Below are 16,784 nucleotides of genomic sequence, written 5' to 3'. Positions count from 1 at the left end.
TGAGGAAAAAAGATGCACAAATATGGGGCAGTGTATAATCGCACCTCGTTAATTTTACTTTTTTCGAACAGATAATTGGCGGAAAATGCGTAGGGAATTAGAGTATTTAATTTTGTAAAGCAAAAGAAAAAAAAAACATTTTTTTCCTTCATAAAATCAATTTTCCCTGATTTTTGGTTATTTTTTCAAAATTCCCTGATATTTCCCCGATTTTTCCCTGATTAATAAAGTTACCTGACTTTTCCCTGATCTCCCTGATCTGTCGCCACCCTGTTATGGCATTTTTGCCGGGTAGTAATTCACAGTATTCCCAGGACTTGTTTTTGATGTGTGCCTCAACTTCTTCTTTAATTGCAATTTTCCATTTGAGGGAGTCTGGTCTACTGCAGGCTTCTTCATAATTATAAGGATCTTCTCTGCAAATATTTGCTTGGTATACTATGAAATCATCATTAAATATTCTTTTATTGGGTATGGGAATTCGTTTTGGCGGATTATCTTCATCAATGACATCATTTTCTAGGATTTCTTCTTGTTCGGTGTCTTCTACTTCGTCTTTACTGAATGAAATTTCGGTGCTAATGTATTCCTCCGATGTTATTTGACTTACTTGTTGGGATTTGTCTGTTTCTTCAGTCTTTGGTATCTCTTTATTGATGAACTCATTTTCGAGAAATACAACATCTCTTACGATGGTAACTTCTAAGCTAACTGGATCTATGACACGGTAACCTTTTGTGTTTTCTGCATATCCTGCGAAAGTTTTCTCTCCCGATTTAGCATCCCATTTTATTCTAAGTACCTGAGGAATGTGCACAAGAGCTTTGCATCCAAAGATTTTCAAATGCGATAGATCTGGTTTTGTTCCGGACCATGCTTCTTCTGGAGTCATCTTAGAAAGGGCTTTCGTAGGAGAACGATTTTTTAAATAGTTCGCTGTATACACGGCTTCGGCCCAAAGTTTTATCAGTAAGTTAGCATCAATTAGCATAGTACGTGCCTTTTCAACGAGAGTTTTATTCAAGCGCTCTGCAACGCCATTTTGTTCCGGTGTTCGTGGAACTGTGAATTGATGACGAATAATACCTGATGCTTTAAGAAAATCTCTAAGTTCATGGTCAACGTATTCTCCTCCATTGTCAGTTCTGATGCTTTTTATATGTTTATCAGTGTGATTCTCAACCAATGCTTTGAATTCCTGGAAAGTTTTCATAACTTCATCCTTGGTTTTTAAAAAGTAAACAAATGATTTCCGTGAGTGATCATCAATGAATGTTAAGAAATATTTGGCTCCTCCAACTGATAGATTTTGCATGGGTCCGCATAGATCAGAATGCACAAGTTCTAGTATTTGCTGAGCTCGATGAGTAGATTTGGGAAACGGATTTCTGTGCTGTTTTCCCTTGAGGCATGAAATGTATATTGTGTTGGGATCTGGTTGCGGATCCATTCCTCTTGATATGGATGCAAGAATCTTCATATCTTGACGATTGAGGTGAGCTAAACGGCGATGCCAGACATCGTGAGAATTAAGTAGAGCGACTGTAGCGGTTACTGGTTGCACATCAAGTTTATAAAGTCCATTATCCTCAGTAGCTGTAGTCAGAATAGTACTTTCAGGAATATGAATCTTCTTGATAGAAATTCTACAACCTTTGTCATCAAAAACTATGGTTTTACCTTTTCGGGTAGTCTGTGATATTGACAGGAGATTTGTGGTAAGGCCTGGTGCATAAATAACGTTCTCTAGAGTTGCAGTTAAGCTCGTGGTAAGTGGAATGGTTCCGGTTCCTTTTGTTGAAACTGTATCCCCATTTGCGACATCTATCCTTCTTTCGCTTTCAGGAGAAAGATCTGTTATCCAGTCTTCCCTTAGTGTCATATGAGCATTGCAACCTGAATCAAGATACCAATCACTAGGTTCAGGTGGGGTCGAAAAAGTGCCTGTGAAAAAGTTAGTTGGCTTATCTGCAGTTTCATTTTTGGACTTTCGTGCACGTCTAGGCTTCCTACATTGAGAGCTAAAATGGCCTATTCCATTGCAATTGTAGCATCTTGGTTTGCGATTTTCATTTTCTTTCGGTGGAAATCTGTTTTGATTCCATGAAATGTACTATAATTTGATTTTGATGATCCAGAACAAATGTCTCTAACGTTATCTTGTAAGAGTAAATTTTTAACGAAGTCTACAGAAGTACTTTGATTGGAATCCTGTATTCCTAGTATCAGAGGGCGAAATTTTTCAGGTAGTCCCCCTAGGATAATTCCTCCGACAGTTTCATCATCTAAGGGTTTTCCTATGCTGTCTAGCTGCTCGGCGATCGATGTAATGTGATCGATGTAGGTGGACATGGAATTAAAATCATTATACTTTGTTCTAAACAGTGAAGAATAAAGTCCGATGCGGCGAACAATACCTTTGTCTTCATAAGTTTTACGTAAAGATTCCCAAGCTTCTTTAGCGGTAGTCGCTTTCTTTGTTTCTGCTGATGCACAAGGTTTAATGGATAAATTGATTTTTGCCAAAGATCTTTGATCAGTTTCGGAATCGGTTTCATCTGACGAATCAATGCACTGCCACAAACCTGCATCAATTAAGAAATTTTTCATGAGAAATTTCCATTCCGAATAATTATTGCCATCAAGGTGTTTAGAATCTGGCAAACCCCCACTGGATGTGCTGACGGTTGTTTTCGTGTTTAACTGAATTTGGATTCTTTTCAATTCTTCTTGTAATTCGGCGATTGTGGCTGCTTCCGTCATTGTGTCATGAAATGTATCGCAAAATGTTCAAAATACAACCTCTAATGCGTAAAAATCGACTTATATACACTTGTTCTATGAGATCGGAGAGCATATACGGATGGCGGTAAAAAATTCATTGTTTGAAAACATAGGTTTTAAGTTGGTTGTAACATAGGAAACACAAGCACACTCAACTATTTGATCAGTTTGCCACAAGCCACATGTGATGCAAATTAATTCCAGCCTTTGGGTACCATATAAAAATTTATGCAGCAAAACTATAAACCATTTAATAATTAAGACTGCGTTATTCTAATAGTATTTGAGACATTATCTAGCTTTTACGCATACGTTTGTAAAAAAAAAAAAAAAAAATCACTATCTTTATCATAGTAAAATCATTTCGCAAATACTAAGCTTTGCAGTTTTAATAAGCAATTCAATTATGCATATGATATAATTAATTTAATGTTGCATTTTTGTGGTAAAGTCAAGTAATTTCAACTTCAATCAAGCTTTATTTCTTTTTATTTATTTTTTTTTAAAATTTAATTAATTGGATTACTGCAGTTTCAAATGTTGAATAGCGAATTTCAATAACTAAACTAGGTAACTAGCACTTACAAAATGTACGATGTCTGAACAAATGTAAAAATCATACTCGAAATTTCGTAGTAAAATGCTTAGAGAACAGCTTCTAAAGCTGGCAGAAGTTGAAAAAGGTTCCCAGAACAACCCTAATAAGAAGAGAGAAAGCCAAGTGGGTCATTCCATGTCAGATCATCACACGGTTTAGGACGGACCGTCACAGAACTGGATGAAACTTGGTACATGAAGAGATTTAGCCCAGTTATGAATGAAAATGCCAAAAAAAAAAATTTCTTTCACCTCATTCAAAAGTTATTAAATATTAATTATTCAAATTTTCATCAAAAAATGCTACACTTTGAGACGGTTAAATCTCATTTTCTCAGAAACTATAACAGATACAAGCTTGAAATTGGTCTTGTTTTGAAGCTCTTTTAATGTGCTTCAATTTGATGTGCAACTTGATAAAATCAAAAAATAATAATTTTAAAATTAAATTAAATTAAATTTTAAAATTTTAATTTCTTAAAAATGGACAATTTTAAAATTCTGAAAAAATTTACAAAATTACTTTGTGTTATCCTCTAGCATATTACTAAGTTTCATAATGGGATCTTAATGGGATCAGATGATACAGGGAGGACAAGTTTTACATATATCAAAGTTTCTGCAGTTTGGACAAAATACCTTTCTGATGGATTACTCAAATATTATTCTAAGTTATTAAATTAGCACAGGAAACTATAAATGAACTGCTAATAGTAATGTAAAACCTTCTAATGTCTTACACCTACTTTAAAATTGAATGAAATTAATATAATAATGGAAAAAAATAAATAAAACTCACACTAACTCATTTTTTTTTTTTTTTTTAAAAAGAGAACGTCAGCATTGTCCTACATTTGTCGGAGTTTTTTACTCTCTAAGCTGCAAAATATTTACAATATTGTTCTTTTCTTCAGCTGGTAGAGTATATGTCCTCCCTGTTGGCGTGATGGGATTTACTTTACAAATAATGTCCGACCACAGACACCAGAAAGAATCGCTCTATCCACCCCCCCCCCCCCCCATTTTTTTGTGGAAGGATCATTTTGCAATCCCAAATATACCCTCCCCCTCCCCTCTCCTAAAAATTTTCAGATCATCTGCATCCCTTCACCCCCCCCCCAAATAAATAAATAAAAATGCACATTTTATGCTCTATTTGGCAAGCATTTCTAGAGGTTTAGTTTCCCTCTTCATGTGCTGGTTTTCTTTTCTAAAAAAAGACAACAAGAAGAAAAGAAAACACTATGACTTAAACAAAAAAAAAAAAAGAAAAAAAAAAGATCTTGCAAAAAAAAAAAAAAATAGTTTCAGTGTAATTTCTTCCGAAAGTCTAGACGCCTTTTGATGCAAGGGCACTTTTCTTTTTGTTCAGTTCATATGTGTTACAAAAGAAGTTCATGTGAGTGTACTGCTTTTGATTATTTTTGGAATTGGTTTTGGTAACTTAAGGTGCAAAATCCATTCTTTCGAAAAAATATTGTCCCCCCCCCATGCCATAAAATTATGACAAGCTTTTATTAATTCATTTCTCCCTTTTCTTTAATATTAATAGTAACTATTATTTACTTATTTATTTTGTGTACTCTAAAATTAATATTGCTACAAACAATTATTTTGGCAAATTTTACAAAAACAAAATTTGATTATAACCTCCCTCCCCCCTTTTTTTGGAATTAGTAAGTTATCTTTTGAAACTAAGGGAGGGGGGGGGTGCTTTTGAGATTTTATGGTACTGCTGACTGAACTCCACAAGCAAAAACATGAAACATGTTGAAAAATTGGTCAATCCCAAACCAGTGACAGGTGGAGAAAAAAGTAGTGAGGCAGAACGAACCATTGGATCTCATTCTCAATAGCCACCCCCAGTCTGTTTCATTTTGTTAGCAAAGGGGGTGAAAAGGGTAGCTTACTGTTTCAGATCTGAATTTGTAGTGGATTATTTTAAGTTCACATCCCCAGAGAAAATTATTTTCTTTTTTTCCCCTTTCTTCCTTTCCTTTTTTAAAATTTTATTTCTTTTTAATTTATTTTTCTCAATAAAATCAGATTTAGATGATTAATATTTTTATTAATGAGTTATTTTTCAGGAACAAATCGTACTAAGAAAAACTTCATTTCTAGTAGACAGTTCTGCATAAAAAAGTGAACATGTATGAAGCATATTTATTTATTTATTTATTTTTTTGCACATAAAATAATAACTATTCAGCACAATAACCCATATTTTGGCAGATATTTGAAACTTGTCCTCCCTGTATCAACTGATCCCATTAAGATCCCAATATGAAACTTGGTGAGATGTGAGAGGATAACACAAAGTAATTTTGTAATTTTTTTCAAAATTTTAAAATTGTCCGTTTTTAAGAAATTTAAATTTTAAAATTTATTTAAATTTAATTTTAAATTAAAAAAATTTGAATTTTATTAAGTTGCATATCAAATTGAAGCAGATTAAAAGAGCTTTAAAACAAGACCAATATCAGGCTTGTATCTTTTATAGTTTCTGAGAAAACAAGGATTAACAGTCTCAAAGTGTAGCATTTTTTAACAAAAATTTGAATAATCAATAATTAATAACTGCTAAATGAGGATAAAGAAAATTTTTTTTTTAGCGTTTTCATTCATAACTAGGTTAAATCTCTTGGTGTACCAAGTTTCATCCAGATCTGTGACGGTGCGTCCTAAAATTGCTCCAAATTGTGTTGATTTGACGTGGAATGACCCAAGTGAATAAATACATTCCAACTGTCATCGTCAACCTACCCTTCAGGGAAAGCGTCCCCTCCCACTCTTTAGTAAACTATCTAGAGCTGGTTTACCATAATGGCTTGATTGATCAAGCAGAAGCTCCTTTGTAAATCAAAGGGAGTAGCAACACGGGAAGTCCCAGAACCAGCAGCATTGCTGGGAAAACAACATAGCTCTTCAAAATGTTTACGCATTAAATGACCCTTTTTGGCGAAGAAGTTCTCACAGTAAAGAGGTTAAGAGACACTCAAAAAAAAAAGAGACAAATAGCTAGAAAAGAGACTAGTTCCGAGGTCTGCAAGAGATAATTATAAAACAAGGTAATATTGTAAGAAAAATTAATTTTAATTATGTAACTAATAAACACTTCTTAAATTAATAAAATTAGGCTTACTATGCGCTGTTTCTCTCTCAATTCCTTTGCTTTGGATCGTGTTAACTTAGGCTCAAAAGGCGCTTCATCCAGATCATCAACTTCACTATTTTCCAATTTCATAGTGTTGCGCACCATAGCTAAGACATATTCATTCGTTATAACATGCTAGTCAACAAAAGAAAACTGGAATTAAGATACATACATAAAAACATTTTGTCTAATATAATTTTATACAGCAATATTTCATACTCGGAGAATGTTTTTGACATTTCTTGCAGTCAATTTATTTTTATTGGCAGTTTCTACCAGAACATGATCAATTTCTTCATCCATTCCATCCAGCACCTCAGAGATTTCTTCTGGATCCATGCTTGAATTTATTCTTTCAGTTGATGTTTTGATCGGATTTTCAATCGACTTCTTAGGTGTACTGAACGGTAACTTAAAGACATTGTCAACATCACAATTCTGAAGTTTTGATTTTAATTCATCACAATCCGGTTTTCCATGCTGTTTTCTTTTCCCAAGTCTTTTACTTGAGATACAATCTATTTTTTCGCTATCATCATCACAAACTTGATCGTCAGCAGATGACATTTGTCACATGAAACAGCTGTCAAAGAGATTACAAAATATGCAAGACACTAACAATGGCAAGGCAAAGTTGTAAACAATCCTTGTCTTTGGCAATTCTTCAACCCTTCGCTAGTTTGTCAATGAGGGCAAAATAATTCACGTAATTCCTGTTTAACTTTGTTTACAGTTTAAGCTTTCTCGCATGTCAATAAAGAGCGCGATTCATTATTCAGTATACAACGAAATATGCGTTTTTAAGTCTCTTGCTGGGTTGCAAAATTTGGCGAGATGTGCTTATTTTTCGATTTTTTTCATGCCGGTTTCAGCAGATATTGACTGCTGGTGGATGAAATATTCCTTCGAATAATGTTTATTGTCTGCAGAATATTATTTCGTTTGCATTATGTTTCAGGCTGTCAATATAATACAAATTTACCTTTTGTGTCAATTTTTTATTTTTTGTTATGACTCTTATGGTATCATTGTCAGCCCACCCCCTCCTATTTCTTCAAGGGAGCAACAAATTGAGAAACTACAGTCGGACCTCCATATATCGAAGTAGCAAATTGGCGGAAAAAAATTCGATATATAGAAATTTCGATATATAGAAACGATCTTATTTTATCACAAAAATCTCCGAAAACATTAAAATTAAAGCTAATTTTCCTGTATGAATCCCAATTTCTAATTTATACGAGCATCGGATTAAACGAAAGTTAAGAATTAAAAAATTAACAGAAATTACATTTTTGCGCCTTCATACATCATCATTCCTTCGGCAATTCTACTTGATCCGCAACATGAGGGGATTTCCGTTTTGACAATGTAATCCAGAGAAAAGTAAAAAATCATTTTACCTAACTTGAATGATTTTTACTGAAGCTCAAAAGACTAGGAATGATAATCAACAGAGAAAAGTGATAACTTGAAATTGATTTTACAGTGCTACTGATTAAAACTAAGATTTGAAATAAACTTGGGGTAATTTAAGAACTCCAGAACGAAACAACGACCTAGTTACACACCCCTCAACCCCAGATTCCTTTTGAACTTCATAGCAACCTTTAGTGAACATAATTTTCTCCCATAACCTTCAATTTTCATGAGACAAAGTCTAAAGTGGGAAAAAAATCTACGAATGTCTCGAGAAAAATTTCGATATATAGAGATTTTTTCGATATATAGAAACAAATTTTCTATGTAATGAACATGGAAATGTGCTGGGATTTCGATGTATAGAAAATTTCGATATGTGGAAGTTCGATATATGGAGGTCCGACTGTACCTCTATTTTTTTGCTGATATTGTCAGAATAAATGTTCAATGGTAAATCGGGGCATTCGGCAGACAACCATGTACTTGGCGCGTTTGTTTCTCGCCACGAAGATTCGTGCTCTTTACCGTTCTCGTCGTCTTACCCGCGAAGTGAAAGTATTGCCAATCTGTAAAATAAATCCCCCCCCCCCTTTTTTTTCAAATAAAAGATAAAGTTATTGAATATAATTTCAAGAAAGTAGATTTTTTAATATTTTTAATATTTTTTTGAAACAATTTTTGGTATTAGTGTTTTGCATTTTAGTAATGCTGTTTCATTTTTATTGTTCCATTTCTAAACTAGCGTTTGGCATCAACCGGTTTTCTTTCATTGTTGCTTGACTGCGGTGGTGTCGTCGCCATCTGTTTAGGAATATTGTGTTAATTTATATACAATTTTTTCTGCTGCGATACTTGGGAAGTATTTTCCATTTGAAACATTGTCTGTTTTAAATTATTTAAAGTAACCACACTTCTTTAATTCTAAAATGTCTGTCAGTGGAAGGTAAGATATCTTTTTGCATGTTCTTTCTCTTTTGCATGTTGAATAGTTAATCAATTGAATTACATACCTTTTCTCGTTGTTATTCTGTTGTGTTTAAGACGTGTTTTTACTTGATGTGTCGATATTTTCTTATTTTGCGAGCTTCTTTGTATAATTTTTCAATTTTATGCCGGTTACTAACACCTGTCCATGAAAATGGCGCGAACGTTTCTATGATAATGACTCGGTGTGATTTCAATTTTAAGATAAAAAAAATAAGCCCAAAACTTTTTTTTTCAAATCGTAAGAATTCTTGCTAAAAAAAAATAAGAATGATATTATACTGTAGAGTAATGGTGAATAATTAATTTTGGTTATTCTATTGACAATTTTTTAGGAGTAAAGAGGATCAGGATGATTATGATCCATTTGTGTTGCGTGTACGAGGTTTACCTTGGTCAGCTACTAAAGATGATATTGTAAAATTTTTTGAAGGTAAGTGTGTAGTATTGTAATATAATTTTATGTTGCCAAAAACAAATGAGTGTCAAAGCATGAGCAGTGCCTCATGGAATAAATGCATTTGAGGGGATTAAAAAAGATTTTAATACCAAATTTTTATTTAAAAATTTTAATTTGGTACCTGTGCAATTTTTCTCTCATCTTATTTCCCAGTTCTATTGTGGATCTTATATAGAACATTGATTTCATTCATTAATTGCCTCTGATTATTGTTTCAGAATGAAAAGAAACAAAGGCTGTCAAAGTAGGTGCTAGACCTATTCAGAGTACCTACAATAGGAAAAGTAGACCATATTGGTGTTTTACCGTACAATTTCGGTTTAATGATTTTCTCAATTTAATGACACATTTCGCTGGTTCATATTTGACTGCATTATATGTCTGTGCTCCTTGATTCAACAATTACTTTTTCCCGTCCCTTGGCAAATGTTAAATCACACTTATAACTAATTGATTGCTTTGAAATTTTCCTCAAATTATTTTTAAAGATGAATTTAATAGAGACGTACCGAGTAGCACTTTGGCCGAGTAGCCGAGTACCGAGTACTCGGCCATTCACTACTCGGCCGAGTACCGAGTTACCGAGTACTCGGCCTTTCACTACTCGGCCGAGTTACCAAGTACCAATTATGTTTTAAGAAGAACCACCGACACACATTTGATGAATTTTCAACTTATTGGAATAGTAGTATAGACCACCTTGTCCATATAATGAGTTTTTAAACTAAATTTCTGCTGAAATTTAATTACGCATTATATAAACAATTTTGTTTGTGTCAAAAATTGTATGAAAAAATTATTTTTAAAATTAAAAATAAATAAATAAAAGGTATGATTAATTAAAACAAATTACAGTAAAATCCCTCAAATGCGGACACTAACAAGACATTTTTTTGTCCGCAATAGAGAGGTGTCCGCAGGACAGGGGTGTAATAATGTTACTTGCATTGGAACTGGAATTAAAAATTGTCCGCATAAGAGGGGTGTCCGTTAGGAGGGGTTTCACTGTATACCAATCAATTATAGTTCTAGTCCGCCAAACATAAATTATTTTTAAAGGCAGATAAAACAAATGTGCAGGAACACTGCAGAGACGTGTTTCTACCCCCCTCCCCTGTTACAAGGAACGTCTTTTTCAGAGCATAACATGTGAGCTAAAGAATGTAAAGACATTCGACAAAAAAATCCAACTTTTGTCGGATGCCTTTGAATCTACGAGCTCCCATTTTGTGCATTGAAAAAGGAATTCCTTGTAACGCCAAAACATGTGTCTGCAGTGTTCCTGCACTGTGCTTTTAACGCTGTTTTATTTCCTTTTATTTTTTAAGCAAAAGTATTTTTATATTTTTTATAAATAATTTTTGTTTGTAGCAAAAATCCATTATTAATATAAAAATTCCATATTTTCTATGCTTACCTTTTTTGCATAATTTTTAATAAATTAGTTTTCTTAACTTTGGGGACATTAAAATAAAGATTTATTCCATTGAAGCATTACAAACTTCATTATTCTCAAAATTTAAATTTGACTTATAAATTTTAACTGTAAATGATTGCAGAATATAATGCTTGCTCTTTTTTTTATATAAATTTTAGAATCTGTCTTGCACAATATTCAATTTTTTGCAACTACTCGGTATTGGCCGAGTATCTGATCAGAATTTAGCCGAGTACCGAGTACTCGGCAAATTGGCCGAGTACCGAGTAGTTACCGAGTACTCGGTACGTCTCTAGAATTTAATAAGGTTACAGGATTACAATTGTATCATGCACTAGGGCTAAAAATCCCAAGGAAATTTCTTTTCATTTCAGGCACATGATTATTTGCCAGGAACAGCAGAAGGTTCAAAATCGCTTGATTACTTTTCAAAAGATTAGCAAAGAGAAGGGAAAAATATAAGGCAGATATGAAAAGACACTTTCAGACAGAAAATTACACAATCTAGAATGCTTACAGATTAAGGCAGGGTTTCTTTTTTCCCAGCTTTTAAGCGGACCGGCATTTTTTTTTCCTTTTCCAATTTCTAAGTTGATATTTCAAAACTTACCATCTTTTCATTTGATAATTTGTTGTGCAGTTAATTACTTAGAATTTTTCCTTCTCAAGGCGATCTAGGCCGAAATTAGGGCCGCCTTGCGGCCCTTTCACAACATTCTGCGTTGTAAAAGCAACCTCATTCACTATATATCCTGCAATTAAAATTTGTTTGAATGCATAACTGTTAAAGATCTTTGATTGAATCTAAAAATTTTGAACATCTTTTTTTATATATTACATCCTTTGCTCTTATACTTTTAGGGCTTTCTCAATAAAGTATGTCGATTAAAAATGCTTTGATATTGTGTTTTTCCAGAAAAAAAGGCAAACTCATAAAAAATTCTTTTTCACAAGAAATATTTTACTTTTTCACAAATAAACCCAGGATCGACCCCTGCTCCTTTGTGTTCAACATTATTTACTGTTGTAGCTATATTTTTGGGATGTTATTGGAATGTAATAAGAAGTATTTTATGATGTTCATAGGTTGTAAAATCAAAAATGAAGGCAATGGAATCCATTTAACCATGTCTAGAGAAGGTCGGCCCAGTGGTGAAGCTTATGTTGAGTTTGAAACAGAGGAAGATACAAATAAAGGACTTGAAAAAAATAATGAACATTTAGGTAGCAGATATATTGAAGGTAAGAGTACGCTCTGGTAGAGAATAATTATGTTTTATGCTTTTCAACGCATACTTTTTTAAGTCTAATGCAAGACTTGATTTTATTTTTCGTCAAATATGATTAAATGTATGCCATTAACTAAAGTATTAATTCTTTGATTATTTTTTGATTGTAAAACAATTAAAAAAAAATAGCCACTGGGGCATTCCACGGTATTTTTGACATTTATGTAGAGTCCGTAACGTGACCTTTTTTGCCATAACTTTTTAATTTATCGTTTGATATGCAAATTATTTTAATTTGAGCTGGTGTGTAGGTAGGAAAAGATCAAAATAAAATAATATGCTAATCAAACAGTAAATTAAAAAGTTATGGCAAAAAAGGTCACGTTAGGGACTCTACATAAATGTCAAAAATTCCTTGGAATGCCCCCACTGGCAAGTAAAAAAATCATAACTGGAGAAGCTTGCTTTATTTTTTAGCTTCTTTAAAACGTTCTACATGATTTGTCATAGTTTTCAGGTCGAAACAAAATGAAATGGAATGGGCTTTGAGAAAATGCGGTTTGGATGTTGATGAAGCATTTGGTGATGCATGTGTTCGCTTAAGAGGCCTTCCATTTGGATGTTCAAAGGAAGAAATAGCTCAATTCTTTACTGGTAATTGATGATAATGATTTTTTTATTTTTCTTATTGTTTAACACTAATGAATCAAATTAAGTGGTTTTAAGTAATAGCAGCAGTAGTGATATTTCTTGCACATAAAAATTATTGTCTTTAGCTGCTATTGTTATCTATATGAAAATGGAGAAAAGGTAACTTAATGGTTTCGGAAAAAATAATTCATGTACTCTGAAAGTATTTCTGAATGGTAGGCCCCCTTATATGGAGACCCTCAGCTGTCAACCTTCGTTACATTTGGATAACTCGCAAGTTTTGATCCTTCTTTTGGCATTAATCTTCCATAGCCTGGAATTTCTCTATTAATTTGAAATTTTGGAGGAAAGAAACCTAAGCATAAAACTCAATCTCTGAAAAATTGCAGATTATTCTGTTGACTATTTTCATATCAAAATAGAGTTGTAGTTAAAATCGCGAAATCTTGCAAAAACTTCATCCAAAATTATTGTAGGATAGAGCTTGCTTCTTTTTAGTTAGTTAATTTATTATTGGTTCTCTTTCTTATATTTGGTGACATTTTTTATTTTACAGAAAAGGTTGACAAAATAATGGGCAAGCACCTTGTTCAAGATGCTTGAAAGGATACATACCGATCAATATTGCCTTTCATTAGTTTACAAAAATGCGCACTACATATTTATTAATTATTATTGGGTAAAATAGAGATTGATATTTTTGTAGTTTTCTGTCCTGATAGTACTCTTCAAAATATTTAGCACTGTTATTTATTATATTGTTAGTATCTTTGATGTCATGAGGTGTAGATACTTCCAATGTAAAAAAAAAAACTTTGAAGTTACGTGCAATCTTGTATGCCAAATTTCCTGGCATTGAGATAACAGAAAAGCATGTTCAAACTAAAGTTAAAGCACTGAAGTATGTTAACTTCCAAGTTTGCAATTGCAAGAAGTTTCAAAAAATTGTTCTGTCCTTCTTTCTGTCTAATGCTAGTTTTAAGACTAAATTTACTTTGGTATGTACTTTTTGTCTGGATGGGTATCATTTCCACGGTAACAGATGTATTGATTGTTGCATAATACCTGGGTTGGTAATTTTGCCTACTAAAAGGTATTTTTACTCAAAATGTGTGGGGGGGGGAAACGGGGAATATTCGATAAAGGTGCTTTTTCAAATGTCGCCAAATTTTGGCGATAAATCTCTCTTATGGCAACCAAGCGCTACTGACGAAATACTACGGCAACCCTACTATTTTTCCCTTCCCTGGTGATAAACTGTTCTCATAGCAAACAGGCTCCACTACAGGGATACTATGGCAACCCCTTCATTTCTCTGACCCTACTACCCACTCTGCGGAGCAGAGCCCCCCCCCCCCCCCCCCCCTTTTCGCATTACGGATGGGAGTGCAGTGGTGAATTCAAATTCGCCTTGTGGCCAAATTTTTTTTTAATTAATTTAAATTGGACTAAGAGGATCTTATTGAAATCCTGTAAGCAGTGAGTACAACTTTTCCTTTTTTTAAATTTAAATTTGTAAAATAGTTTTTATAAACAGGGATGAGATTTTTCCGGCTTTTGCCGGAATTCTGGCTTTTTCTGTAGGCTTTTAGAACCTTTCCTCCTTTTTTGCCTCTTTCAGGACTTATTTTTCTCAAAAATCGGAAAAAAATACAATTTTTTAAAATTTTTGGTCCTTGAGTTCTTATTTGTTCTATTTTTCCCATTTGAATCTTCATCCTCCCCGATATCTGCCAAAAACGTACGTTTTGGAATCATGCCAATGACGTCAAACACATGCTGCGCCGAAAGTTGCATGCCTCGTTTGAGATTTCAATCTTTTTGCATCCTGCAAGTATTTCAATTATTTTTAATTTTGGGTGGTTTTTTACTATTTTCTACCTTATATCTACTTATTTTATTCATCATTTCAATAATATTTTTATTTCTTTAATTTATTTTAGAAAAAATGCAAAACTCAATAAACAAAAATGTGGCTTAGCACCCACAGTCTCGATTTTTTTTTTTTTTTTTTTTTTTAACTTGGCATGGTTATTTGTTTTTGTGTGTATTTAAGAAAGTGTAAAAAATATTTATGATGAATCTCAAATGGTTTAGGCTTTACAACCTGTTAAAAGTTTTGAGATTTCATGATTAAATGAGGCAGCTGCAAATTGGTCTTTTTATTCCAAAATTGTATTAGGAAGTTTTCAAAAACAAATTTTGGGTTCCAATGCAAGGAAAAAGATAACCAATCGTTTATATACATATATATTTATTTATTTTCAATTCTTACTATGAAAAGTATGTTCTACCACATAAAGAAATTTGAGATTTTTCTCTCTGTTATAAATTTTTATTTTACAAACAGATCTAATTGTAAAATTTATGTTCTCACTCGTTTAACACTATAAACTCAAATGTTTTTAATGAAAAAAAATGTATTTTTCTCTAAAAAACCGTTTTTTTAAAGAACTTTTTTTGCCTAGTTTTTGTTGCATTTCAATGTAATTTTGAGTGTTTATTTGATTAGATTAGTTCATATTAAGTGTTTTTAAGCAGTTGAGTTTTTTAGTATTTATTTCTTGAGATTTAGTTGTTTTAAACCTTTTGTTTACATTTTGATGTTCCAATTTCTTGTATTTCTGATGCAAAAACTCCATTTCATTCATTTTCCAGTAGGTTAGTAAAAAAAACATATGTTCCCCCCCCCCCCCCCCCTTTTCATTGGCAGAGCGGGAAAAATAGCGCCTAGACCTTGGCGCCAAAAAATTTGGCAAACTTTGAAAAAGTCGCCAAGACGCACCTTTATCGAAAACTTCCCTTATCAATTTTAATAATAATTTTTAAATGATTAAATTAAAACATGCATATAGTTCTTCCCTTCTAAAAAATGAATGTCACCGACACTGTAAAAGGCGCCATTAGAGCAAGCTTTACCTTGTCATCTACACCCTGATTATAATGGTAAATTTTAGGTTTCAGTGCAGAATGCAAAATATTTATTCTGGCTGCAGTGAACTATGCTGATCATGAAAAATTGGTTAATACAAAGTGATATAGCGGTCGATACAGTATCCTGTGCACTTAATACACAAATCTTTTAACATGAAACAGTTTTTTTGGTCCCTTCAGTTTCCGTGTTAAACGTTTTCCACTGTATATCAAATTTTGAGTTAAATGGGAATCCATTCCCTTCTTCCTACTTTTAGACTTACTAAAACAACCAATGCTATGAAATAGTGGAGAAGTGTGAGCAAAATCATCAGCAATATCCAAAGCTTACTGCACATTTAGTTACTAATCTTCAAACATGTGTTTCAAGCAGTGCTGCAATGTTGAATTTTTCTTTCTTTAATCAAAAATCAGAAATTTGTCTGCAATTTCCTAGTTTGTTTTTAGAACTACAAGTAATAAGTTTTGTAAAGTTTATAGCCTGCAATTGTATTTAAGTGTTAAGTTATTAAGGAAACATGTTCATACTTGCCAACTCTAATGTTTTTAATGGGAGACTCCCTTTTTTGCTTCCATCTCCCGATTTCCCATTTTTGCAGTTTTTTCAGTCAATTATCAAGAAGTTTTATCCAGGGTTCGTACGGGTCATGGAAATCCTGGAAAGTCATGAAAAAAAAAATAATAATTTCAGACCTGGAAAAATGTCTTGGGCAGTAAGAAAATAACAACTAAAAAAGCGCTGGAAATATTGAGTGATTTAGTAATATTTTCATTGAATTGAACGATCTCAAAAACAAATCCGAGCTTTGCAATCCAATTTTATCCGTTTCTGTAACAGCTGCTCACGTTTTTTTGTAATGTGATTTTGCTACTGGGGAATCACTAATTTTAAATTCACCATTATTTTCACCATTTCTTGTATTTAATTTTTTTGTAATAGTGGACATGCATATTCTTGATTTTGCCACGCCCCTCAAAAAGGGCAGTTGCATCTAAGTTCGTTTCAACTACTTGTAAAAATTTCATTATTTAATGTATCAGAGTTTATCTCAGTATTTTGAAGGCTTTAGGAAACAAAGACTTTAGTCAGGCAATGTAGCATAGAAATAGGGAAATTAAAAAACTGTAAAA

The 16,784-nt window shown here is 32.9% G+C and overlaps 2 protein-coding genes across 2 annotated transcripts in view; one reads left to right on the top strand and one right to left on the bottom strand.

Moving 5' to 3' along the window:
• The window catches only part of LOC129224425 (GON-4-like protein), an 81,399-nt gene extending 74,198 nt beyond the window's left edge, over window positions 1–7,201 (bottom strand). The window contains exons 1-2 of the mRNA XM_054858874.1: window positions 6,755–7,201; window positions 6,524–6,670 (exon numbers count right to left, since the gene is read on the bottom strand). Coding sequence (XP_054714849.1) covers window positions 6,524–6,670; window positions 6,755–7,102 — 495 coding nt within the window. The 5' untranslated portion in view covers window positions 7,103–7,201. The remainder of the gene's footprint in view (window positions 1–6,523; window positions 6,671–6,754) is intronic.
• Window positions 7,202–8,723: 1,522 nt separating this feature from the next.
• The window catches only part of LOC129224009 (heterogeneous nuclear ribonucleoprotein H2-like), a 42,664-nt gene continuing 34,603 nt past the window's right edge, over window positions 8,724–16,784 (top strand). Inside the window, exons 1-4 of the mRNA XM_054858404.1 lie at window positions 8,724–8,900; window positions 9,277–9,374; window positions 11,926–12,081; window positions 12,579–12,722. Coding sequence (XP_054714379.1) covers window positions 8,884–8,900; window positions 9,277–9,374; window positions 11,926–12,081; window positions 12,579–12,722 — 415 coding nt within the window. The 5' untranslated portion in view covers window positions 8,724–8,883. The remainder of the gene's footprint in view (window positions 8,901–9,276; window positions 9,375–11,925; window positions 12,082–12,578; window positions 12,723–16,784) is intronic.

Source organism: Uloborus diversus, chromosome 6 (assembly GCF_026930045.1).
Source record: "Uloborus diversus isolate 005 chromosome 6, Udiv.v.3.1, whole genome shotgun sequence".
Classification (NCBI taxonomy): domain Eukaryota; kingdom Metazoa; phylum Arthropoda; class Arachnida; order Araneae; family Uloboridae; genus Uloborus; species Uloborus diversus.
Note: the sequence above shows the minus strand (reverse complement) of the source record. Positions and strands in the feature narration are given on the sequence as shown.